This window comes from Pseudopipra pipra, chromosome 1 (assembly GCF_036250125.1).
Source record: "Pseudopipra pipra isolate bDixPip1 chromosome 1, bDixPip1.hap1, whole genome shotgun sequence".
Lineage (NCBI taxonomy): Eukaryota > Metazoa > Chordata > Aves > Passeriformes > Pipridae > Pseudopipra > Pseudopipra pipra.
This window is the reverse complement of record NC_087549.1, coordinates 44505341-44530426: the sequence shown is the minus strand read 5'-3', so window position 1 is coordinate 44530426 and position 25086 is coordinate 44505341. Positions and strand designations below refer to the sequence as shown.

At 41.3% G+C, this 25086-nt stretch overlaps 1 protein-coding gene across 2 annotated transcripts; it reads left to right on the top strand.

The window, feature by feature from the left end:
• Positions 1-290: 290 nt before the first annotated feature.
• On the top strand, positions 291-25086 carry DSG2 (desmoglein 2). Of its 2 annotated transcripts, none has more exons than XM_064654355.1 (15): positions 291-489; positions 7194-7229; positions 8117-8251; positions 9217-9375; positions 9637-9781; positions 10977-11137; positions 11964-12098; positions 12242-12427; positions 13476-13735; positions 14564-14706; positions 15356-15583; positions 17521-17751; positions 18774-18916; positions 19926-20261; positions 22289-25086. In XM_064654355.1, exons 1-15 carry the CDS (start codon positions 445-447, stop codon positions 23309-23311), a joined length of 3366 nt encoding a protein of 1121 aa, XP_064510425.1. In that variant the 5' UTR covers positions 291-444; the 3' UTR covers positions 23312-25086. The 2 variants fall into 2 exon arrangements, with proteins under 2 accessions (XP_064510425.1, XP_064510432.1); XM_064654362.1 differs by having other exon boundaries at positions 18774-18920; positions 19930-20261.

Below are 25086 nucleotides of genomic sequence, written 5' to 3'. Positions count from 1 at the left end.
CCATGAGACTGCGCTCCCTCTATAAGTTGCTCGTTAGTTTATTAGTTTGTTGTCGCAGCTGCCCTGCATGCCTCCTGCACGGTCCGGCTCGCTCCCCGTGGCGGAAGGGAGGAAATAAAACGCAAACTTCGGAAGCCCTTTGGGCGCCCAGCCGCACCTTCCCGAGGGCTGCGCTGGCGGCACCGCCCCATCCCTCCCCAGGCTCCCCGGGCGGAGCTCGCTGGGGCGGACAGGACCTGCCGCCGCGGGACGGGCTCCCCGAGGGTGGGACGGGACGGGCGGGGCTCGGGGCCGGGTGCCACTTGCCCCCTCCCGACGCGGCTCCCGCCTGGCACACTCCACCCACCCGCGGATACTTGGGCGCCCCTGGACGGGCCGCCGGCATTTCCGCGGTGGGCGGCCGGAGGAGGTGACCCGGTGTGTCCCGGGCGGAGTGCCGTGGCCATGTCGCGGGGCCCCGCCGCGGCCGTGCAGCTCCTGGCGCTGCTGGTGAGTCCTGGGATGGCGCGGGGGTTCCCCGGTACCGGGGCGGCGGTTCCTGTGCGGGAAGAGGGGCGCGGGAGGTGGTACCGCCGCGGGGGGCTTGTGTGCGGCCGCCGGGGAGAGGCGTTCCCGTCGGGGTTTGGCAGCCTTCCCACCACCGGCCTGCCTGTGGCTAAGAACGAGTTTTCTTCCTTTCTTTGGGAATTAGATAAAAGCCATCGCCATTTGATTGTCCGAAAGCAAGTGGAGGTAGAAAATCCCGACAGGAACGGTATCTGGGATGGGTGGGGTTGCTGAGGCGCTGGGAGGAACAGGAACACAGTGAAAGAGTTCCCATTATCGCCGTCTTCATGTTCAGCGTATTATCTGTACTAATAAATTGCACTACCCTTTTGAGAGAATAGTGCCAGGAAGGGAATACGAATCAAAAAGTTTAGAAGTCTCTATCACCTTAGAGAAATTAGTATCTTAATAATCCAAGACACTTCAGGCTTCCTGCCCCCCCGCCCTCACTATTTTTCAGCCATCAGCCTTTAGACCTTCCATCCTATGAAATACTTTTTCAGGCTGAAAGCAAGGGCTGTCACATAACACACTGAGACCAAAACACCTGGTTTGTTGGATTTGGAATGATGCTTTTTAGGTGTTTCTAGCTGGTTTACAGCAAGCTCTCTGTCAGAGAGCCTTTCCAGGCTGGCAGAATGCCTGCGGAAGTCCGGCCACCACCGCTCACACAAAGGTGCAGGTGGAGGCCAGGCCCTGGGCTGTGCCCTGAGCTGCTGAGCAGGGATCAGTAATGGCTCATTTCGTGGTGAGGATGGAAGGTGTTGAGGATTGGGACCTCGCTCCCTGAGCTTGAGATCCTGCAAAATCAGATTTGTTATCTGGAGAACTGTTGTCTGATAACTTTGATATAGACATATGGTTGTCCACAAGTCAGCCAGCAACAGTTAATCCTGTTTTTTACAGCAAGCTAGGAGTTAGTTTGGTTGGAAAATGTTTAAGCCTCATTTTGTCCAATAGAACAGTGGAAAAACCTGTGGAGTGCTACTTGTACAAAAGTTTTCACCAGTTCTTTGTGTAATACCTGAAGCCACACCATCGTCCATTTTAATAGGCTTGCACTGGCTCAGGATGCTGTTAATTTTGCCTGAAGAAAATTATTTTTCTCAATTCTCATCATCCTCAGTCTCAGCTAAAGCTGGGGCAGGGTATGGTGTACTGAAAGTCAACTCAGTTTGATGCCTAAAAGCCTTATTGTTGAATAGAATATTAGAACAAATAAGGCTGCCTTAGTTGGTTGGTGTCAGAAGAGAGAGAGAGGCACTGCTGGGTTTTGCACTTTTGGTTTTTTGATTTACTTTTTTTTCCTGATCTGGACAGAGCCATTCATGTGGCAGAAAGTCAAGTTGCTTCTTCAAGGGTTTCAGATTAGCATCATTTATTTATTATTAATCTTAAGAAACTGCTGAAAAACAAGGCTAGTCTAAAAGTAGTGTCTTCTCAAAACATCTTCTATATTAGACACAGCAAAAATAGTAAGTTCTTCCTCTCCCAGTTTTTCCTGGAAGTATCTCTCGGTGCTGCTCCCTCCCTGCCTACAGGCTGCCTCCCTGTATCATCATCCCTGGGTACCTCACAGAGGTCACGGCAGATTTCCCCTGGTCCCTGCCTCTGACTCTTTTCCAGGAACGTTTGGGTGCGCTGAATGGTAGTGCACCCGTAGGGTTGGGCTTGACTTGGTCCATGTCCAGGGCACACACCCAGAGCCATGGGCCTGCCAGGTGGGCATGGCTATCAAGGATTATTAGACTGGGAAGTTTCTCAGTCATTTCTAAAGAGGGTGGATATCATGTCTTCAAGAGAAGAAATCTTAGAACACTTCCTGCATTTGAGTGAAAGAAGAGTTGGCAGAGATGTATGAATCTTACTATGGGAGTAGCAAAATTTACTTATTCTCTGAATGTCTTCCTGAGGTTGTGCTTCATTGATGTTTGGGATGTTAGACGTAGTCTGGGTATGGTGAAATTTAGGCTGAGTACATTAGATCACTACTGTAATGTCAGAGCCACTAGCAGTTAATTTTAAGAAGTCATAGAAACAAGTTAAATAAAAAAATACCACAACATGATACTTAGTTTTACAAGGAGCAAAGGTGAGCTAATTCAAAGCAGCCCAGCTTCTGTTACCAGTAACATGTTGAAACATGGTAAAAGTTATCAACAAGCATCTGTGCATTGATTCAACATTTTAATATTGTTCCAAAAAGCAGGGGAAACCAGCTATGGTGAGGTCTGAAGGCAGCTGAGAAATCCATAAGATCTGGTATTTTATCCATCCTATTGAACTAAAGTGGTGTGTAATTTTTGATACCAGACTTCAGAATAAAGTGAATCTGTCCAAGAGAGAGTAGAGGAAAGTGAAAAAATGCAATCTGAAGCCACAAAATCGTGCTTTATGATTTTTGAAGGGAAATTAAAGAACTGAGAGCTGAGAAAAGACAGAAAATGTAAGTTTGAAGATACATGAAAGGTAATTGTGAAGAAAAGGGAATTGCACTGTACAGTGAGAGCATTGTCGACATCTCAATATAGATGTTTGAGTTTCTGTTATGGTAAATGGAGATGCAGTGGATGCTGAGTACACCTGTTTGGTTGGATCAAATTGTGCTTTCAAAGCAAATCTCCAGTGTGAATTTTATCTCTCCTGGGAGAGATAAAATATATGTTGGGAGATGCATCAATCTGCTTGTGGATGTTTGATCTGTGGGACCAGACTAATTCTATTCTGAAGGAAAACCATCAAAACACAGGTTGTGTAGTGTTGGGATCTCAGTGTCAACTTCCTTTGATCTAGAAATTCTCCCATACTGGGCTTACAAACTAAACATACTTACAGTCAGTAGTGCACAGAGAGAAGTAGATACGGGCTGGTTTTGGGGCAAGTTGAACTGCACTTTATCTCTTTATTGGCTATATTTCTGCTGATTATAACAGAAGTTTAGGCACTTGGCTTTTATTTATACACATAAATTTGTGTGCCTTACTCTGAAACTGAATCTCATGCAAGTAGCAATATGGTCAACTTGCAAAGAGCTAAAAATTAGGATAATACAATGAAGATAAAAATTAACGAAGGCTTTCCATCTGTAAGACTATCTAGGCACCACCTTAGGTAAGTGAGGCTGAGGGACCTCCATCGCTCATTTTTAAGAACAGGATAAGGAGTTGTCAGGAAGCACTTGGGTGTACTTTGTCTTTCAACAGGGCCAGGAGATGTACTAGTAGATAACCTTGGATGGTCCCCCTTGCTTGCTTCTCTAAGGTCTTCACTTGTCCATCATCTTCAACACCAAACTGACTCATGGAAGGTACAAGCTCCAAATCTCCCAACACAGAGCATACAGGAAAGATCACATTTCTAGGAATTATTGTTTCATGGCGTAGTGAATGCAGACACATACCTTCTTGGTTACTCAGTCTATATCTCTACAGTTTAAACTGTACGTTGAAACTCTGTCCTTCAGTCACTTCCTGACTATATATGAACAGGAATTTGGGCAAGTGCAGCCTTGCATGTCCTATACACAGCAGTCACTCCCTTCTTTCCCATGGCCTCTTGCTGGTTACTGCTGCTATCCTGTAGTATTTCATTCCAATTTTGTTACTTCAGGCCTCACTTTTTCCACCCTGTGTTTTGTAACCATCCAGTTTTCTTCTGACAATGCATTCTCAGCTCTGTCATCAACAGGTGTCATCAGTAGATGTCTGGGTTTTGTGCCAAGGCTATGATTCACAACAAATGGCAGACAGAGCTTTCCTACTCTTACTAAGCCATTTAACAGAAGGCAGCTATAGGGTATTATAAAAAGGGGAGAAATTCAGAATTTAATGCCTGTTGAATATGTGACGTTTCACTTGTCCTTGAAGAAAATGTCACTAAAAAGTGCTTTTTTTCCTATTTAAAATTTTTGGAACCTTTAAAAAATTTCAATAAAAAATGTGAGATCCCTTTATATATTTGTTCCACATTTATTTATGCATCTTGTAAATAAAATTGCCATTCTTAAACATTTTTGTGAGTGCCTTTTAAGTCCCTTATGAGGCTCCGTGTGGACTACAGATTGAAAAGTGCAAGAGCAAAAGTATTTTTTACTATTTTAGCATTAAACTACAATGTTTTGAAGCCATTTGCTATTGTGTAAACAAATTGATTTTTACTTTTACTTGTCTTAATGAAAGACTTTCTGTCTGTAATGACTGATAGAATTTTCTACACTTTCTTGATATGCATCTCAGTGGAAGATCTGCTTATTCTTGAACTTCAGACGCTTTTGTTTATACTGGATACTCTCGGGTTTCCAGTGCAAGGAAACTTCTCACCACATACCTCTTATGTTCATTCAGTATTGAGGTAGAAACACTTCTTCAGTTTAACAATAAGAACAACCAAGGATGTTTCCAATGACATCTTGACAATTATTCACAGAATCACAGAATATGCTGAGTTGGAAGGAACTCACAAGGATCATCGAGTCCAACCCTTAGGCCCCTCACAGGACCATCCCCAAGAGTCACACCATGTGCTTGGGAGCATCATCCAAACGCTTCTTGAACTCTGTCAGGCTTGGTGCTGTGACTACTTCCTGGGGAGCATGTTCCAACACCCAACCACACCTTTCAAAAGAGTTGTAGCTTCTGTTGGAATATCTTGACTATAAAGCAAAATTCTCCTGTCACTCTTGGTGGTATAATCTCATTGATAAAAATAAATTTTGGAAATCCATACTATTAATAAAACAAAATAAGACTAAGAATATTCATGAAAACAGCTTGGTCTAAGGAGTAAGATCCTGTAGCCTTCATGATGCATATCCATTAGGGAACTTACTGCTTACTAATTTTTGTCTTCGGAATATCATCATGGCTGGGCTTCGTGAACGAAGATTTGGGAAGGGCTCTACCCACATTTGTTAGAAGCACGTTGGTGGCTAAAAAGGCCGATACGAGATAGACACGTCCGGTTGCAAAAGGCACAGCAGAAAGACTCCTTAGGTGGTATATTCTGCAAGACACGATTCTTTCTGCATTGTCTTTTCTCCTCAAGAGTGATCCTGCGTGCATTCTCAAAAGCATCAGCAGCGTTAAAGATAGTGTGTCTCCAGACCTCCCAATTGGAGGCCAGAGTAGACCAGTTATGGTGATCAATATGGCCAAGGTTGAGATGTTGTTTCAGGGAGTCCTTGTATCTTCTCTTCAGGGCTCCTCTCTTGTGGCAGCCGGTGGCAAATTCACCATAAAGTAGGATCTTAGGGAGGCGGTGGTCCTTCATCCTTGAGACGTGCCCTGCCCAGCGTAGCTGTGTTCTCATCAACATGGCCTCAATACTTGTGACTGCTGCTTGTTCAAGAACAGATGTATTAGTCACAGAATCTGCTTCGGAATATATACATTGGGAAAATTATCATTTGAAAAAGAGTTTTGTTGTGCAAGTTGAAACAGAATTCTACTGTATTGCTCAACACAGTCCACTGCATTGTGTGGGGAGGAGATAACATCTTTTTTAAAAGAAGAAGCTGTCATCAATTCAGTAATCAAGGCTGAGTCAGAGGGAGGAATAGGCAAATAGGCAGAACCCAGTCAACAGACTAGAAACCAGTCAAAGAGAATATAAATAAACACTCCTTGACTTATTTGGGTAGAAAATCACCTTTTCTGAGCCTGCTTTGCCTTAGCAGTGGTATGCCTAAAAAAATAATCAGTAGGTAGTAATAGTTTTGAGAATAATAGCAGTATTCTCTACCTATACAAAGCACAAAACCTTGATTTGTAGGTTTTGTCTGCTGTAATAGCCTACGTTTTGTTGGTGCTGTTTCCCTACACCTACATTTTTTGCAGTTTGAGGGATGTTGGTACTTGCAGAGTCTTTGGTGCCTGGAGAGAAGACATAAACATGAGGTCTCTGGTAATTTGGCTGTGGCTCCAGTTCCTTCCAGCTGGGATTTGGCACCTAACTGAAGTGTAGCTGTCCTGGTGCCTGTAGAGGTGGGCAGTTGCAATACTGAATGTTGGCTTGTAAGGTTTTTGTCAGAGCAAGTGTGGCTTGCTAGCATGCACATGCCTCTGTCATGTTTAACTACATGATGCATGTATACCATTTATCCTCCCAACACAGTGCTAAGTCATGTACACCTCAGCAGTTGTTTTTGGTTAGTCCTTGCCTTTAAATATTATTTATCCTGTTTTGTTCTCTGATGTGACTGGTAACCCGCCACAGCCACAAATCCATGGTTTGCCCAGAAGAGGGATCTCCTCTGGAGTGCTGCTGTCAACTAGCACTTGCTTCAATCAATAGCAAATTCTCATCAGTTTGGAATAATGAAGTGTTATTTAGCACTAAGGAACGGCTGTTTGAAAACTACTATAACGTCTGCATTCCTTAGAAAAAAAATTACTAATTTCTTATAATCTGTTCTGTGATGGAAGAAAAGTGAAAAATTAATAATTATTATAGTATGTGTTTTTAATGTCAATGGTTATGGGTGAATTTTTCAGAAGCTGTTATGGGTAAATAATAAATATTAATTTATAGAGGTCAGAAGCCTTTTCCTTATGGCTTTGCTGTTCTTATGAGGGAGGTCATGTCAGTTAAGTTTTAGTACTGCTAAAGTGACATAGAATTAATAATGGTTATCATAATTTCCATTGCAGATCTGTTTGAATTGCGGAAATGGACTCTACGTGAAGGTAGGATACAATGGAAAACTTTTTATTTATCTGTGCCCAAAGAAGTGTTCTCTGAGCAAAGTGACAAAGCCATGCCTTACTTCAGTTGACAAATATCTTGAACTTTACCATTTTCTGAAATGTGAAAGCTGCATAATGGATAAAGAAATGAAAGCTGAAATTAAGTTAGTAGACTCCTACATCCATCACACTAAACTTTGGCACTGAACTTTGATAAAACTTCCCCTAAAATATTAAGTTTGTAAATAACGTTTTTGAAGTCTGTAAATGAAAACAACCACTATTTTATTGCATATGTTAATTGGAAATGTTTCCAGATGTTAATTGGAAGTCAACAGAGACAGCAGAGACTTAAGCTGGACAGAAGGATGACGGGTGTCATGCAGAGTGACAGTGAGAGGTAGCTGAGCAAGGATAGCAGAGGCATTTGAGTGAGTTGAACTGAGGCCTGATATTTCACATATTCTGTTTCAGAGAGAAGTTTGAGTACATGGCAGTATTGGTGGGATGGTAAACACAGTGATAAGGAGAAATGGTGGTTCAGAACAACCTTAATGCCAAAATTTTTCCCAGATCTGATGACTAGCACTGAAATCTTCCTGATCAGATGTATTTTCACCAACCTCTGGTCATGGGAACTTGCTCATATATTTAAAGCATGTCTTACCTGCTTCTGTCTTGATGAAAAGACTAATGTAGTTTTCCTCTTCAAACAACTTGAGGAGCTCTTAGATTGTAACTGAAAAGGCTGATGCTGCTCCACAATTTTGAAGTCACTAGCTATTGGAAGTGCACAAGTTATTCAGAAGTCTGGGCTACAGCAGCAATAAAGCATTTATCTGAAGTGGCTAAATGTAATGCTGACATTCAGTCTTGTTTTTTCACAGGTTTATAATCGAAATGACAGGAGTGGCATGTTGTCTCATCCCAATAGCCTAGTCAGGCAGAAGCGAGAATGGACAGTCCCTCCAGCCTTCATACGGGAGGAAGAGGACAATTCCTATAAGAATCCAATTGCTAGAGTAAGCCCAGAAAAGAGATTAATACGGAATAGATATAAAAACAGAGATTAAAATGTAAAATAAGGGTGTGGCTGCCCTAAACACATGCACAAGTATTTCTTTAATTTTAAAGGACTGTTGGATGTCAGTTGAATGTCGCCACATTTCCTTCTGTTTCCTTCCTTCATTAGATGTGTTACTTATGAAGCCTGATTTGGCTCAGTCTCATCTTTTCCCAGCCCCAGTTTTCACTAAACTTTTGGGAATGCGGTATCTTTGAGCTTTTTCACTCCACCACCCCTACTCAGCTGTGGCTGAACTTGGCAAGTGGGTCCCAAATATGCAGATGGTGATTGGGCAGGAGGGTGTAAATAGAGCATGATTATATATGCCTAGTCTTTTAGGAAACAGAGCTAAAAGTGACCAAGGCGTTATCCTTTGTGCAAGAGTGATCTGCAGTTGGTTTAGCACCAGTGTTGAAACCTGGATGCACCACAGCTGTCACTTCAGCATACAAAGTGACTGCAGGTCATAGCTGGCTGTTACCCACTACTGGGGCTGCCCCTTGATGGTGGTGCTGGCCCAGTGCACGTGTGCTTTTCCAAATGTTTTGGGTATTTTCTGACAGCAGGGAAAGGGTGTAATCTCTAGTCTGTGCAGCCTCTTCTACCTATTCATCTCCAGGACTGACCATTCTTCTTCTACCCTATCACTTCTCCATTCTGGTCATATTCAGTAGCTTAGATCTGATCTTCTAGGTCATCTCCCTGCTCCAGATGTTTCTCATTTCCCTGAACCAGATCCTCAGACAGAACATGCAGCTCTTCCTGCGTTCATCTCATCATCTCCACAGTCAAAGGAGTGCAGTGAAATGTGTTTAATATTTGCTTTTGTTTCCTCATTACAAAATAGCAAAAATATTTTATTGCGCTTTTATACATGGTTTTATTTTCTGAGTGCTATTTAATCTGTTATATTCCTGCTAGATACATTCAGATCTTGAAGATACAGGGATAGTAGTAACTTACACGATATCTGGTCAAGGAGTAACAGAACCCCCTTATGGATTATTTGTTATCAATGGAAAGACTGGAGACCTGAACATAACAGGAAGGGTGGACAGAGAAAAGACTCCAATGCTCCTTGTAAGTTGAAAATTAATTTTTTCCTTATAAGTGCCCTCCTGTTCATTTTTTTACTTATTGTCTTCAAATGTGTTTGCTTGAAATATTGTTAATATTTCTGGATATTTTTGTGTGTACGCATGCTTCTATTTCTAAGCATATGCTTATATAATGTCTAGATTTTGTTATATATAATATATGTATTTCTATTTTGCATATGTATTTATGTGTTTACAGTCACTCATTGGGTGTGTTTATTGTTTCTGTTTGTGTTATTATCAGCTCAGAGGTCATGCACTAGATAAGAATGGGGCAAAACTGGAAGAGCCAATAGATCTCCCAATTAAAGTTGTGGATATAAATGACAATTTTCCAGTGTTTTCACATGAAGTTTTTGTTGGTTCAATTGAAGAATTAAGCGAAACAGGTAACTTATTTTTAAATTTTTTTTTCATTTACCTTTTCCCAACACATGCAAGAGCACAGGTGAATATGCACTTCTCAGCAGTATATCTGCAGTAACAAGGGTACATTACCTTGCTGACATAAGCCAAATTATCCGTGTCTGAATGCAAGCTTTTATTCAAGGCTAAGCTGTGTGGTATGATTAAGGGAGTCCACCTAAAGGCAACAGAGAACAATATTTCCTCTTGTGACACCTTTGGTTTGATATCAAAGCTTCCACAAATCCAGGAACCAGAGTCCTTCGAGAGGAATTGCACAGAACATGCAATCTGCCTTCTGGCCTAGCAGTCACAGCCTATTTGGGAGGGACTTCACTCTGCCATGTTCATCCAAAGCCCTGCTTTGTCTATGGGCTGGAGAGGTATTTTGCTGTTAAACACATATGTCTGTGCCATAACCACTGAAGAACAAGTTAATACCCATTTTTCTATTGACATCAGTAAACATAAGAGCAACAGATTATTTCCAAGAAGATAAGAAAAGCTGGAATAAAACAACCTGACATTGTGTCCATTTCAGTGTCATAATAATTTGAAGAATTCTTGGGTTAGGTATTGAGTAACCTCAGCAGTCTTTCAAGTCAGCAGCAGCTATATGTAATGGCTCTTCTCATGAATTCCTGCTAATGTCAAAACCTGGGCACTGGACACTGAGGTACATACTTTCTCAGAGGACAAAACCCTGAGCCATGAGTTACAAAGGGATTGCACTGTGGGGACCACCATGTATTTTCAGTGAAGCTGTTGGAGGCCATCAATATAGAGCAATTGTATTAACAATGTTGAGGTAGAGGAATTATCAATGCTCCCTTTAGAATATTATGTGAGGGAAATGTAGCTCATTTTCAAAAACTTATGCTTTCTGCTCTGTCAGGATTATTGAGAAAATTCAACCTGTTGTTTAATTAGTACATTAAAGTCTGTGAGTTACAGATATGTGGATACAGTCTTTTTCTTGGCTGGAGGATAAATTTTTAACATGTACATTTTGGTTTTAGGAACACTTCTTCAGCTGTATTCATTACATAAATAAAGTCAAGAGCATCAGGCAGTTGTGTAGTTCATCTAACAAAATTATTTATTGTTGACATTACAATAAAAATATTTGCCAGTGCATGGTTGTATAAACAAGTACTGTATTTTGTTTGCTTTTTCCAGGTACAATTGTAATGAGGATAAATGCAACAGATGCAGATGAACCAAATAACCTAAATTCCAAAATTGCTTTCAGGATTGTGTCCCAAAACCCTAGCGCTGCTTTCAGTATGGATAAGAATACTGGCGAAGTTCGAGTAGCAAAAATAAATCTTGACAGAGAGGTAAAAATCCCTCCCATTTTTATGTGGTTTTCTGGTGCCTGTTGTGTCACCCTCAGCTCAGACTACAGGGTGAAGAGCTGGCCCTCTTACCTTTTTTCACCTTCCTTGGGATTAAAGCTTTTTCTGTTTGATGCGTATTTTTCAGGGATTGGGGAAGGAGGTGATGGGATTGAAGTTGTATACCCCCATTACCTACCTAGGACAGCACCAGCCTGGTGGTTGTTGCTTTCTGTACCTCCTGTGCAGTCAGGGCAGCAGTTACACAAAGCAAGGGGTCGTTTCTTTCTGCTGGAGAGCATATGGCAAACACAGTGCAGACCGTCACCTGCAAAGCTGCTGATTGCACCTGGATTTTTGTAGCCTGCTATGCAAATCGGGGTGCAAAGAATTAGGACAGGTGCTGCTGTGAAACAGCATTTGAAAGCCGCGTGTTGCCAGCGATGTCACCTGTGCTTGCAGAGTTTTCCTTGGCCAGCAGATGGGGATGGGGATGTTAGCTCTGCAGCTGAGGGACACAGCTCTGCCTCTAGCCCTGTCCTGACATGCAGATGTCACTGGTCCTGTCCTTGTTTATGGCCACTGATTTTTTTTTCCTTTTGCCATGTAAGTACAGTCTAACTCTTTGTGGGGAAGATGCAAAAGTCCCATATCCTTTTCAAAGCCTCAGTTTTACTCCAGCAGAATCTGTCAAGTTAGTTGTGTGTGAGATGTACTTTAGATAGAGAGGAGTTATAATTGACCATGAGAGATATTACAAAAATGTAATAGAGATATTAGAGAAAAGAATTTTTAGCCTTGATTAAACACTTTTTTCTTATCATGACAGACACAAAGTAGCTATTCTTTGGTGGTGGAAGCAAAAGACCGTGGTGGTCAATTAGGTGGGAATGCTGCAACATGTTCTTTAGAAATCAAGATTTTGGATGTCAATGACAATCTGCCTGTTGTTGAAAGTCATACAGTAAGTACATTTCTCACAATTTTTGACTTGTTCCTACACCTGCCAATATCCTGTTGCTTAATATGACATTGTGCAAAATTTCTTGCACTGGTGAAATGGGGTAAATCATGACATCCTTTTAAAGAGTAGTTTTTTGATTGCAGTTTGAAGGAAGCATTGAAGAAAACAGAGCAAATGTGGAAATTATGAGAATAAAAGTATTTGACAAAGATGAAGAGTTTTCTGATAACTGGCTGGCAAACTTTACATTTGTTTCTGGCAACGAAGATGGGTTTTTCCGTATAGTAACAGATACCCAAACAAATGAAGGAATTTTGACTGTTGTAAAGGTTAGTATAGATTTTACAGATTCTTCTGTAATTAACAGAATAATTTATTTCATCTAAGTTGACAAACAAACTATATATATTCAGTTAACATATAAAAATGTACATTTACATGGGGGACACTCCTCCTTTGTCATATTCTTTTTTATGTATTCAGTAATTCTATGCAAATTAATATTTTTGTCCAGCTCTTCCATTTGCATTCTCTGTGATCTCCAATATATCTAGTAGGCCAGAAGTTCCCAGACTTCACTTGTTATTTGGGCAACAGTGCTAACATACTGTAAACTTGTTGATGTGTACATATTTAAAGAAATAAAATTTCTTTATTTCCCCTGGCCACAGATAACGTTGGAGGCAACACTTGAGCCATGGGCTACAGACTGTTTTATGAATATTCATAAGCTGAAATTATGAAACTATTTTCCATAGATGGAAACGTGTATTTTACAAATTTCACTTTCCCTTAGTCCACAAGAACTGAAAATGCATGGTGCCTTAAGTACCTTTTTCTTTTCTTCCTTTTCTTCTTTCTCCTTTTTTCCTTTTTTTATTTTTTCTTTTTTTCTTCTTTTTCCTTTTTTTCTTTTTTTTTCAGCTTTGATTTCCTTATCTGAAAGCTGCTAATTGTAAAAAAAAAAAAATAATAATAATTGATGAGCATTATTAAGTAAATTCATTGGTTTAAAAAAAAAACAAAATGTAAAATTGGAAGAGATAAATAATTGAGCACTGATTCACTACAAGTACAGGCAAAAAATATGGTAGGACTCCTTGCGTGTACCTTAAATTAGTTTTAATTCAATAATATAAAGCCATACTTATGGTGTCATCCACTAAAAATAAGAAGAGTGAGAGTAACGTTAACAAACTTCTTCATACTGTAGCATCCTTATTGCTTAAATATCGCTTAAATACTTCCATCCTTATTACTTAAATAAGGATTCTACAGTATTATTTAAATATTAAATGTATGCATGCTGTCTAGATATCAGATTCTGACAAATACAGAATTTTTTTTTTATTTTTGTTATTTTCTTTATTGCTCTAGGAGCTGGATTATGAAAAAATGCAAAGCGTAAACTTGGGCATTGTTGTTACAAACAAAGCAGAGTTCCACAAGTCAATTAAATCCAGTTACAAAGCACAAACAATACCAATCAAAATTAAGGTGATTAATGTGCAGGAAGGCCCTGTGTTCCCTGGTGGCACAAAAATTATTGGAGCAAGTGAGAACCTGCAGATAAAACAGGTTATTGGACAGTATCAAGCCTATGATGAAGACACTGGAAAAATAGCAGAGCGCATTACGTAAGGATTTTTTTTTAGCCATCATAACTGAGTATGTTAGAAGTCACATCTTATTGTAAAAATGTGCATGTTGAACTGAAATAATTTCAAAGGCAAGAATTTTCTACTAAGCATAATTCACACCTTAAACTAAATCATTATCATCTTCTTCAGTATTCTATTATGCAATATTCTTTGTAGTACATGGTGAGACGTGAGTGTTTAGGCTGAAGCTGTACATCCTTGCACAGTGTTTGTCATGCCTGTCTACTTTCAAGAGTAGATTTACCCATCTGATTTCATTGTCTCCAGAAACATTAGGAAGAAATATGCAGGAACATCAATCAGTAGGACAGAAAAGGTGTACCACAGATATGTCTGCATGTGTGTGGTTGGATTTTGAATCATAGCTCTTCAGCTAGAATGTTATTGAATCACCACCATAGCTTTTACAAATGGTGTACAGGAGAGTTGCATAGCCCCTCTCTCCCATGCCCCTAGTACAGTGTCTCCTGGGTGGCTGATGCTCAGCTTTTGCTGAGAGCAAATGTGGAGGGCAAGACAGTGACCAGCAGTGCAGCTCCCTCTCCTTTTTGGTCTTGCTCCCTGAGTGTACTTTCTGTAATCTCTGCACACCTAAATCCTGGCTTTAGGGGAAAAAGCAGGTTTCAACATTCAGCATAGGTTTACAGTTGAAACCAATTACAGTGGCAGGAGCATCAGACCTCAGACCTAGGGATTTGATCTCTGCTTTAAATGAAGAGTAAGCTTACTGTAAAGATGTTTTTTCTGATGATGTTCGTTTTCCGCATTATAACTGTGTACATCTTTATATATGATTTTTATCAGATATCTGAAAGGAAGAGATCCAGCAAACTGGATCACTGTAGACTCAGTCACAGGTGAAATCCGACTTGCTAAAAAACTCGACTACGAATCACCTCATGTAGTAAATGGCACTTACACTATCACCATGTTGGGTGTAACTACTGGTAAGTTGAGAGGGTTTTCTTTTCACCTTAATTGATTTGTTTGCCTTTCTACAACAATAGTTGGTTTAGTCTGCCTATCTTTAAAGTTAGGCACGAAGTGCAGTTTCCCATAGGCTGTGTATTCAGAGGAGAGACACGGGCAACACATTACCATGGAATGGGTTCCCATGGTGCCTGTTTCTCCTCTTTGACTAGATGAAGGTGAATGTTTCGTAAAAGTTTTGCGAAGGTAAGTCTGATAGGAACATCCCTTCTGAAGGTAGATATTGCCAATATCTCAGTATGCCAATTAGCAGACTTCATAGTCTCAACTTTTCTTGAATACTAAGCAAGAAAGAACTTCCCTGAACTTCTTGTGTATGTAATTGAAATTCTCCATTTATAATCTACATGTTACTGTGTAACCATACAGGAAATTTTTTTAAAGTTAAAATAATTTTAAAGTTAAAATAAAACAACTTGCCTTCATAAGAACTTTGTCAATATTTTTTATTAACATTAGGAATGAAATACTACTCTCATAAGCTCCACGGAGAGCTCTTTCAACTTACTTCAGTAATGTTGGTGGTTTGGAAAATATTAAGTTTTTTATTTTAAGATTAAATTTTTTGCACAAATCAATTAAATTTTTCTTATTTTAAAATTATAGATTTTCCTAAGAAAACGGTCACTGGCACAGTTGTCATTCAAGTTCAAGATGAGAATGATAACTGCCCAGTTATTGTGAACCCTGTGCAGACTGTGTGTTCAGATACAAAATTAGTTGATGTTACAGCTAATGATTTGGATGGTTACCCAAATAGTGATCCCTTCAGCTTTACTGTCGTTGATGAGCCAGAAGGAACAGCAAAAAAATGGATAATTGCATCCAGAAATGGTAAGATGTATTTTTACTTTCAGTTCTTTGGAGTCCCGGTGTTGTAATTTATTAATTCCAGGCAAACTGACAGTTTGGCTGATTCAGACCAAAAAAAACCCTATATATGGAGTCAAGCATTAAGACCATCACTTGCATTCTGCTCCCTTCTCTCCAGAGGTTATAAAAGCAGAGTCATGTTCTCTGGGGCATATTGCCTTCCCTCAGCTGGACCATCTTTTCCTGGCTTGATGCCCCATATGAGGTAACCAGGATTTCATAGCTAATGCTGGGATCAAGCTATCCCCATCTTATCACAGAAAGCATGCAGTTGATGGAGGATGGTTTTTGTTAAAACCGAGCTTGGAGGTGTGGTTGTGTTACTGGCTGCAGTTGCTCTAATTTACAAATAAATAAATCTGTCTGCACAGTGGACCTCGAAAAGGAGAAATACAGTGTAACCTGTCTAAAGATTGTCCAGCATGATAGGAACAAAAGCAAAGCAGAAAGCATAAATAATTTTAACAAGTATTTCAAAATTAAATGAGCATTTTCTTATATTTCCATTCGTATCAGCCTGAAAAATGCTCAAAGGAAATGCTTCAGGTAGATTCAAGGCACCAGAAAACAATTTGTTTCCTTCTCAAACACATTCTGCCCTCTGCAATCCTACACTGCAAAGCAATCAGCAGAGGCATCCTAATGGCCAAGTTTAGGACCAAGAAAGAATCTTAGTTTTCATCACCTTGCTTGCAGCCAGACTAGTAGTAATTGTAAGGATCACAGCTTTTCCAAATAGGGTAGCGTTAGCAGCTGGGAACATCATCTGGATGTAGACAGCAAGCTGTTCATGAGCCAGCAGTGTGCTCTTTTGGCCAAGAAAGCCAATGGTATCCTGGGGTGCATTCGGGAGAGCATTGCCAGCAGGTCAAGGGAGGTCCTGCACGTCCTGCCCTTCTACTCAGCTGTAGTGAGGCCATATCTGGAGTACTGGGTCCAGTTCTGGGCTCCTTGATGCAAGAGAGACATGGAGCTCCTGGAGCAGTTCCAGCAGAGGGCAACAAAGGTGATTAAGGGACTGGAGCATCTCTCTTACAAGGAAGTGCTGAGAGATCTGGGCCTGTTCAGCCTCAAGAAGAGACAACTGAGAGGGGCCCTCATCAATGCCTATAAGTACTTGAAGGGAGGGTGTCAGGAGGGTGGGGCCAGGCTCTTCTTGGTGATGCCACCCACTAGAACAAGAAGCAATTGGCAGAAACTGATTCACCAGAAGTTCCACCTGAATATGAGGAAGAACTTCTTTACTGTGTGGGTGACCGTGCACTGGAACAGACTGCCCAGAGAGGTTGTGGAGTCTCCCTCGCTGGAGATATTCAAGAAGTGTCTGGACACAATTCTCTCCCATGTGCTCTGGTATGACTCTGCTTGAGCAGGGAGGCTGGATCCGATGACCCCCTGTGGTCCCTTCCAATGTTACCCATTCTCTGATTCTGTGATCTCCTGCCTAGCTGGGCCTTGACATGACACAGCCACAGGAGCAGGTGTTATGTTGGCTCCCTGTTCTCTGCCTGTGGCTACAATAGATTAATCTCCTAAAGATTGAAGCTGGGTTTTTTTGAGTTCAGCCTTTATCTATCTGGATATTGTGGTTGATACTATATAGGTGATTGGACTTCCATAGTAAGTCTCTGGTGGTGTGAAACTTCAAAATTATGTGAGGCTGCAAGCGAGCATGGCTGCTTTGTTACCAGTATGAATTACTTGATAAAAATAAAAGCACACGTACTGTAAATAGCAGCAGCTAATTAAACTTAATTCCATTGCATTGGTTAGAGGGGCTTTGTTGGGAGACTGTGAAGGGTTTTTTTTTTACTGAGTTTATGGGAGTCAATTTTCTCTCCACTCATTTCTTGTATTTTCTTTTTATTTAATCCTGCCCCTGGCCACTTCTGCCTCAGACACAAGCATACAGCTGCTACCACAAAACCTGAAGCCAGGCAGAACTGAAGTTCCCATCTTAATAAAGGATTTCCAAGGCCTCAGCTGTGCTGCACCACAGTCTTTGCAGCTGACTGTTTGTGAGTGTACAAATGACGGTGTGTGCCAAGAGAAGTTTATTGGAAATAAGTCAGTGGGTCTGGGACCAGCAGCAGTTGCACTAATCATCTTGGCATTTTTACTTTTGCTGAGTAAGTAATTGTTTCATATTATCTCAGAAGTACTGTAAATATGGTCTGCAAAGCATCAGGAAAGAAATAGTCCAGTTCCCAAGTTTTATCATCTTGATATATTCTGTGTAAACTCCTAGTCTTGTGGGAAGTCATGGCAGATCCCCAACTAAATTTTGGTGATATCAGCGTTTCAACCTCAAAGGATTTCAAGCTGTAGATTTTAAAATTAATATGAACAACTTTAATATTTGTTTATGGTGCTGTAAATAACAGGTGGGGAAGCAGTGAGGAATCCTTTTGGTGTTCCCACATGTCCCGAGGTGAGCCCTAACTCTTCCTACTCAAACCACAGTGCATTCTCCACTCTCTTCTCTGTCACTGCAGGTCTGCTGCCTTGCTCAGAGCAGCATGTGATGTTGTTCTTTAATGAGACAAAATAGAAGCTCGAAATAAGGGACGAATACTTGTAGTCAGGGTATGGCCATATGTAGCAGTGCTGCATTTAAACTCACAATAATTTATTGCTTGTGCTGGCAGCAGTCTAACTGTGATAAAACAGAGTTCATGCCACAGGAATAATATGCTCTGCTCCTGAAAGTGGGTTATTTTGAGTTCCCCGGGCAACACTCTAGCCAAGTGAAAGGAGTGGTAAGGTGGAATTTACGTGATTCCATGTTATTATCTAGTAATAAAAGAACGGGAGGAGTTAGAAATGCTGAGGTTGTACAGTCATATCAGGGCTTGGGTTTGGTATATGAGATCTTTGATAGAAGTGTATCTACCTACATGTGTGGTTATCTGCAGGATTCAGGCCCTGACGTGTTAATTGTCAGTTTACTCTCTAGGAAACTGGCCTAGCATATGTTTCTAGTAAATGCCTTTTTTGGGAACCTGTCTTTAGTCCTTGTCAGCCCTCATACTGGTCACTAGCTCATTAAAGATACATTTAGATATGGGAGCTGTCCATACTTATACTGGCTGTTAGTATGCTTAGGTGCTAACAATCACATAGTTAATGGCAATCTTCTGTTTCCCTATAGTTATTCCACTGTTACTGCTGCTGTGTCCTTGTGGCTCGGGAGCAGTAGGATTTGGTGGAGCAAAGACATTTGCTGCAATACCAGACTGCAGTGAAGCAATGCTGCGTCAGTGGAACAGCGAAGGAGCAGCTCCTGAGGAGAAGGCATGTATCCCTGATAGCATTTCTCTTTGATTTCTGTTCCAGTGTTCATTTTGGCACTTGATGCCTTTTCCACATCACAGGCTGATGTTTTAAAGCTCTACAAAAGATTTTAGCAACACATGAACATTAATTAAAATTAACCCTGTAAGGCTCAGCAAAGGATGTGTGGAAGATGGATTCCACCAGCAGCTGTAGAAAAAGCAACCATAGCACTTTCCATAGGGAAAGCAATCAAGCAAATGTTGATGGTATCTGAGCAGAAGATAGGACTGTGGGAAAACCATCAAATCTATAGAGAGTGAAACATTTGCATTTGCAAGCCTGGAATGTTCTTCACCCCTTTGGGAGCATGGTAAAGCAGAAAGAGAATGGGTTATAAAGCTTAGCTTCTTCTTGTTGGTTTAAAGTTTAAATTACTTCCCTGTGTATTTTCTAAACAGAGGAAACTCTTAATTAAAAAAGAGAAAGGCAGAAAAAAAGTGCAAATCTGCAGAGGGAACAGTGAATGCCAAGGGAAGTTTGCCTTTTGTTGTTATGATACAAAACAAAGTTTTCCAAAAAAAGGGCATGACACTGACATGCTTTTGCACAATAAAAAAGAAACAGAGGGTGAAAGACTTTGATTTAGGCCCAATGCTCATACCAAATTCTTGTTAAAAGATAATTAACAGGGAAGCCAAACTGCTAGGAAAAAACAAAGGGGCAGCCTTTTTTTAGTGTTTTGGTTTTTGTTTTGGGGTTTTTTTTACGCTTTCAATCCTCTAAGTTTCAAGAAAACAGTGATCTGTAGAAACATTGCCATGATCCTTCTTGGGAATACAGTTGTGGAAGCTGCACCCTGTTTCAGGACGCCTTTCACTCTTTGCAGCAACACGTATAAGTGCAAATTCAAACAAGTCATAAGACAGCACCCTCCCAGGTCCCACCCAGCCCCACTCTGGTTTGGTGAGTTCCATGTGCTAGACAGCGAAGCTTTCATGTCACATCTTAATTTGTCTTATTTATGTAGCCAGTGCTAAGCTTCATTCCACCCACTGCACTGGGGAACTCAAGAGGAGCAACAACAGCAGCGGCAGCAGCAGCAGGAGGAATGAGTGGAGGCGAAACTGTAACAGCAGCAGGCAGCTCTGTCTCTCACGTGGGAGAGCATCACAACACTATAACCAAGGAAAGATGGGAAGAGCAAAGACATCTTCTTTCCAGTGCCGAGCATGGAGCCATGGCAGCTGGAGCGGCTGAAGGCATGGCAGGTATAGAGGGCAAGACAGTGGTGTCTGGAGGAGGACTTGCAGTGGGAGCGGCAGGAGCTATGAATGAAGAATTTTTAAGAGACTACTTCAATGACGTAAGCATATGACCCAAAAATAACAGTATTTTGATATTTGCACTTAGCATTGTGAAATTTTGTTCATTTTACTACAAACACAGATGAGTAGATAATTGTGTATAAACAGTCTTGATACAGTGCCCAATGTTGTATGCATGTGGAGTCGGGGGCATTAAGGATTTTTGGGTTAGCCTCATGTGCAAGGCTTAGAGCATGACAGTGCTCGGTTTTATAGCACTGAGTGCTTGCAAGGTGTCCCACAAATAGACCTTCCTCTCAAGGAAGGTTCTTTGGAATGGGATCCAGGAGGCCGTTGCCCAGGAAAAAGTCAGGAGAAAGACTAGATGATCTAAATCTCAGGGACTTAGGCACGTTAAACTGGCCTGTAGGAAAGCACCTGTGACTCATCATGAGTCAGAGCTACAGACTTTACCATGAAGCAGGTTTTGGAAAGATAAGCTAAAGATGTCAAACGTCAGAGGGTGGGTCTGCCTTTTCAAAATAGCTGACTTGCTGTTTGCCCAACAGCCTGGGTAAAGGGCCATTCATCAAAAGCCTGTAAGGCACATGTTGCAATCTCTTTTCTACATTTTTTTTTTTTTATTTACTGACCTAACCATTGACCAATAGGCTGTTCCTACTCATTGCAAGTATTCCTCTTTGTGTAATGCACATCATTAGTCTTTTGGCTGGTGATCTCCTTATAGTGAAAGTTTCACTTCCATACCTGTACAAACACCTTCCAGCTGGCTGCTGATGTGGTTTTGCAGGGGAGTAGCTGTTCAGATATGAATCACCACCTCAGGCCAGGGAAGAATTTGAGCTTTAGATACTTGTACGTCTTGAAGTGCTCTAGCTGCTGGTCTTCTGGGTGAACAGACACAACAGTAGCAATCTGCTTTCCTTCCAGTCTTTGTGCTTCCTAATATTAAGACATACTTTAAGCATAGCTGCCTGATGAAGTCCTGCAGGACGGAAATCATACTCAGTACTCTGTACAACTCCTGTGAGGCTAAAATATCTCAGATTATAAGGGTGCAGAAACAGACAAGTAGCCAAACCAAATAGTTTCAGATGTGTGCTAATTTTTGTAGCAGAATCTTGGTTCATGTGCCTACTCCCAGAATCAAATGCAAATAGACATATAGTTGGTTTGGGTCTGGATATATACCACATTACACAGATGCCTGAGCTAATATGAACTCTAGAACATAAAATGTGGCAGAAGGGTGGTTCTGAGCACAAACCAGGAACCATATTATATAAAGCTGGTTCAGCAGGCTCAGAGGATTTGGCTGTCTTCACTTCTAGAATTGGAGCTGACACACGCATGTACACAGATATTTGTGCTAGCACCACAGCAGCTCCATTGCAGACACTGCTTTCAGATTGAGCTGACCCTGTAAGCACTGTAGTCAGAACCCATGAGCCCTCCGTGTTGCCAAATGTCCTGCATAGTCTAAGAATTTACATCATGAGTCCATCATGTATGAGACTATGTATCCATACTTACCAATCCATTCAACTTTTTGATTTGTTTGCTGTTGGGCATCTTGGGTGTGATCCTGGAGGCTGCGCTAGTGCAAAGGACCATGGCAGGTGAGAACATGTCAGCATGTACTCATTAAATGTTTGTTTAAATGTTAGAATACTCTCAGGCATGCTATCGGGATTCTTTCACAAACACCTAGTTAGAGGTGAAGTTCATTCACTGACCTAAGTTAAAACCATCTCTTTGTGAATATGGAGCAGTATCACAAATGGCACAACTACTTGGAAGGAACAGCAGCAGGTGGTGATAGTATCAAAGGTTTTCAATTTAATCTCAGATTTTTCTTCTCATCAAGTGTGCTTTCAAGTTCAGACCAACTTCAAAAAAGCAAAAAACCCTTTTATGCATGGCCCCAATATGGTTGACACTTTCTGTGGGTTCAGTTAATTTTTTTATTTCAACCTTTTTAACCAAACATTCCTGATTTTTCAAAATTGTTATGTATAGAGCTGACATTGATGAACTTTTGCTTGCTTTTGTTTTCTGTCTGTAGAAAGCTGTCTCTTTTGCGGATGAAGATGAAGCACAAGCTGCCAAAGACTGTCTCCTGGTTTATTCCCAGGGAGAATCAGGCTCCCCTCATGGCTCCGTTGGCTGCTGCAGCTTTATTGAGGGGGATCTTGATGACCATTTTCTTGATGATTTAGGAGACAAATTTAAGACTCTAGCAGAAATATGCATGGGCAGACAGATCAACATGAAAGATGGTGGTTCCAGGAGTGAATCGGGTTTCAGTCTTAATGACACAAAGTCGCAGTTCTTAGATCAGCAAAATGCTTCTAGCTCTGAACAAGCCTTTGCCTTGGGCAGTCATTTCCAGCCCGCCCCGCCAGTGCACACAGGCAGTGGCACAGGAGAAGACACCTTGTCCAAGGAAGTGGTCACAGAAACAACCTTTTCATCCCGTTCTGGGCAGCACAATGCCCAGCCCCTTCCCACAGCCCACACGGAGACCAATGTCAGCATGACGCAAGCATCCTATTCTGTGGGGGCTCCTGCCCACTCGGCCGGTGTCTTTCTAGACCCCCAGTTTAAGGAGAATGTAGTGGTGACAGAGAGAGTGCTGGCACCTGCATCGAGCATTCAGAGCATGGTAAAAATCCCTGATTTGCCACATGGAAGTAATGTGGTGGTTACAGAGAGGATGGTGAAGTCGGCAGGTGCAGGGCCAGGAGCCCTGATGGTTCAGGATCTTCCCGACTCCAAGTATGTAGTGGTGAGGGAGCGAGAGAGGGTACTTGTGCCTGCTGCAGAGCAGGGCTCACTCAGCTTCCCCACTCCGGCAGAGGAACACAGCATGGTAGTGAACGAAAGGGTGGTAACAGCCTCGGGGCTGCAGAGCAAAGCTGAACAGGCTGCAGGTGCCAGCTTAGGAAGGCAAGAGCATGTGTTGATTACAGACTCTCCACTTAACCTTATGGGCTCCAGCTTAGAAGGGCCATCTCCTGCCAGTGCCACACTGAGCAAGTCTTCCAGGGTCACCAAGTACAGCACGGTGCAGTACACTCGCTCATAGCTTGGCTCCTCACAGGGGTGACAGTGTCCGGCACCCTTGTGTCTGTATGCATCCTGCCTTGGGCTCTTCCATGAGATCTGAATTTGCTGGAGCTTCCAGAATGACATGTACTCACTTGCACTAGTTTGTATAAATGTGGATTATATGACCAGGAAGCAAGTAAGGAAATCTACTGTTACTATTATGTAACATTGGCAGCAATGCTTTTGAAGTGGGAAGATGTGGAAAATATATTTTTTTTTCTTGTTTGCTATATTTATAATTGCTTTTTATTATTCAGTTAGTGTAATAATACCACATTACCAGAGCTGCATAATTACGGAAAACCATGAAAAAAAATCTCAAATCTAGTGATGGATAGTAGCATGCAAAGCACAAGTTAGGCTTCTGAACTGCTCTTGAGTGTATCTGCTGAAGTCCTCCCATGAGGTGAATCAATTTCTCATTTTGTGTTTGCCACCTATTACCTTGTGGGCCAGGGAAGCTTCTGAGCTGCAGATCTCTGTACCTTGGTGACTTGCTAAGAAATCTCTCGTCCCTGAGAAGCCCAGGCCACCAACATCGGTACATCTTCAGGGCAGTGGTGTGTTGATCTCCTGAAGGGATGTCACAACTTCGGGTTATCAGCATTTGTAACTTAAGCAATCAATACTTGCACATTAGCACAGGGGTTAGAGACAGCAAGTAGCAAAAAAGCTGAACACCGCAATTTTTTTGTCACCTCAGTGTAAGAATTCTATTACTTGGTGTAGGTCTACACTGACATGGACAAGTAAGCATTTGCATCACGTACATTTTTCACTGGCTCTTAATTGGTCCTTTGTTTAACATATGAGAAACAGCTAAAACTTACCTTACCTTTAGAGGCAGAGATTCAGACAGTGGCTTTGCTAGCAAAGTTTATGGCTCTTGGACATCTGTAGGATCTTATTTACAAGTGCAATTAGGTATTTGCAATTCTGTCTGTGAACTCTCAGATACAGAAATGCAGCCTGGTATGTATGAGGTTCCACTGGTTCCAGTACAAGAGCTCAGGTGGCCTTTATAGTGCTGTGTAATGGCAGCTTTATTTGGCTCTGACAAGACAAGAGAAAGCTCCCTTTAGGTGTGCAACACTTGAGACTACTTTTATTTCCTGGAAGTTTATGTGGTAAAAGCAGAAGACAGTACTGCACTGTTTGGCAGTATGTATATATGCACATGTAAATATTTGTATGCTGTTTGCAACATTTAAAAGTTAATTTTATAAAGAAAAAACTGTCATATACTTCTCGTGTTTTCTCAGAGTAGATCAGGTATTGGTACTGTGTTTATCTCATACCTGTGAAATCAGCAAGGTGGTCATATGGTACTGCAAATCCTGTGGATCTGCAGAGCTTTCAGGTTGTCTCCATCTCTCCTGCAGTTTTCCTGCAGCTGCAGTGTTATGTTTTCCACTGATATGTTTTGCCTTTGACTAGAAATGCTTTCAGTGTGTTTCATTTTACTAATAATGATGTAAAAGTTGCTTCAAAAACATAAACATATAAACTAGGAACCATGACTATGCTCAACATGACAGATGTGCCATTATATGAAGTAGAGTAGTATTTCCAAACAAATCAAACTACTTTCTTGCTTGCACCTTTGGTTATTTCTCTCTTACACTTCGTTTTTAAAATATGTGTATTTACTTTTAAGCAAGCCTGCAGTACTAAGTGGTCACCACTTTCCTGACTCTCTAATGGAATATCTCTGTGGGTTTATGCAATCTTAAAATAAAGGACTCTACTGTA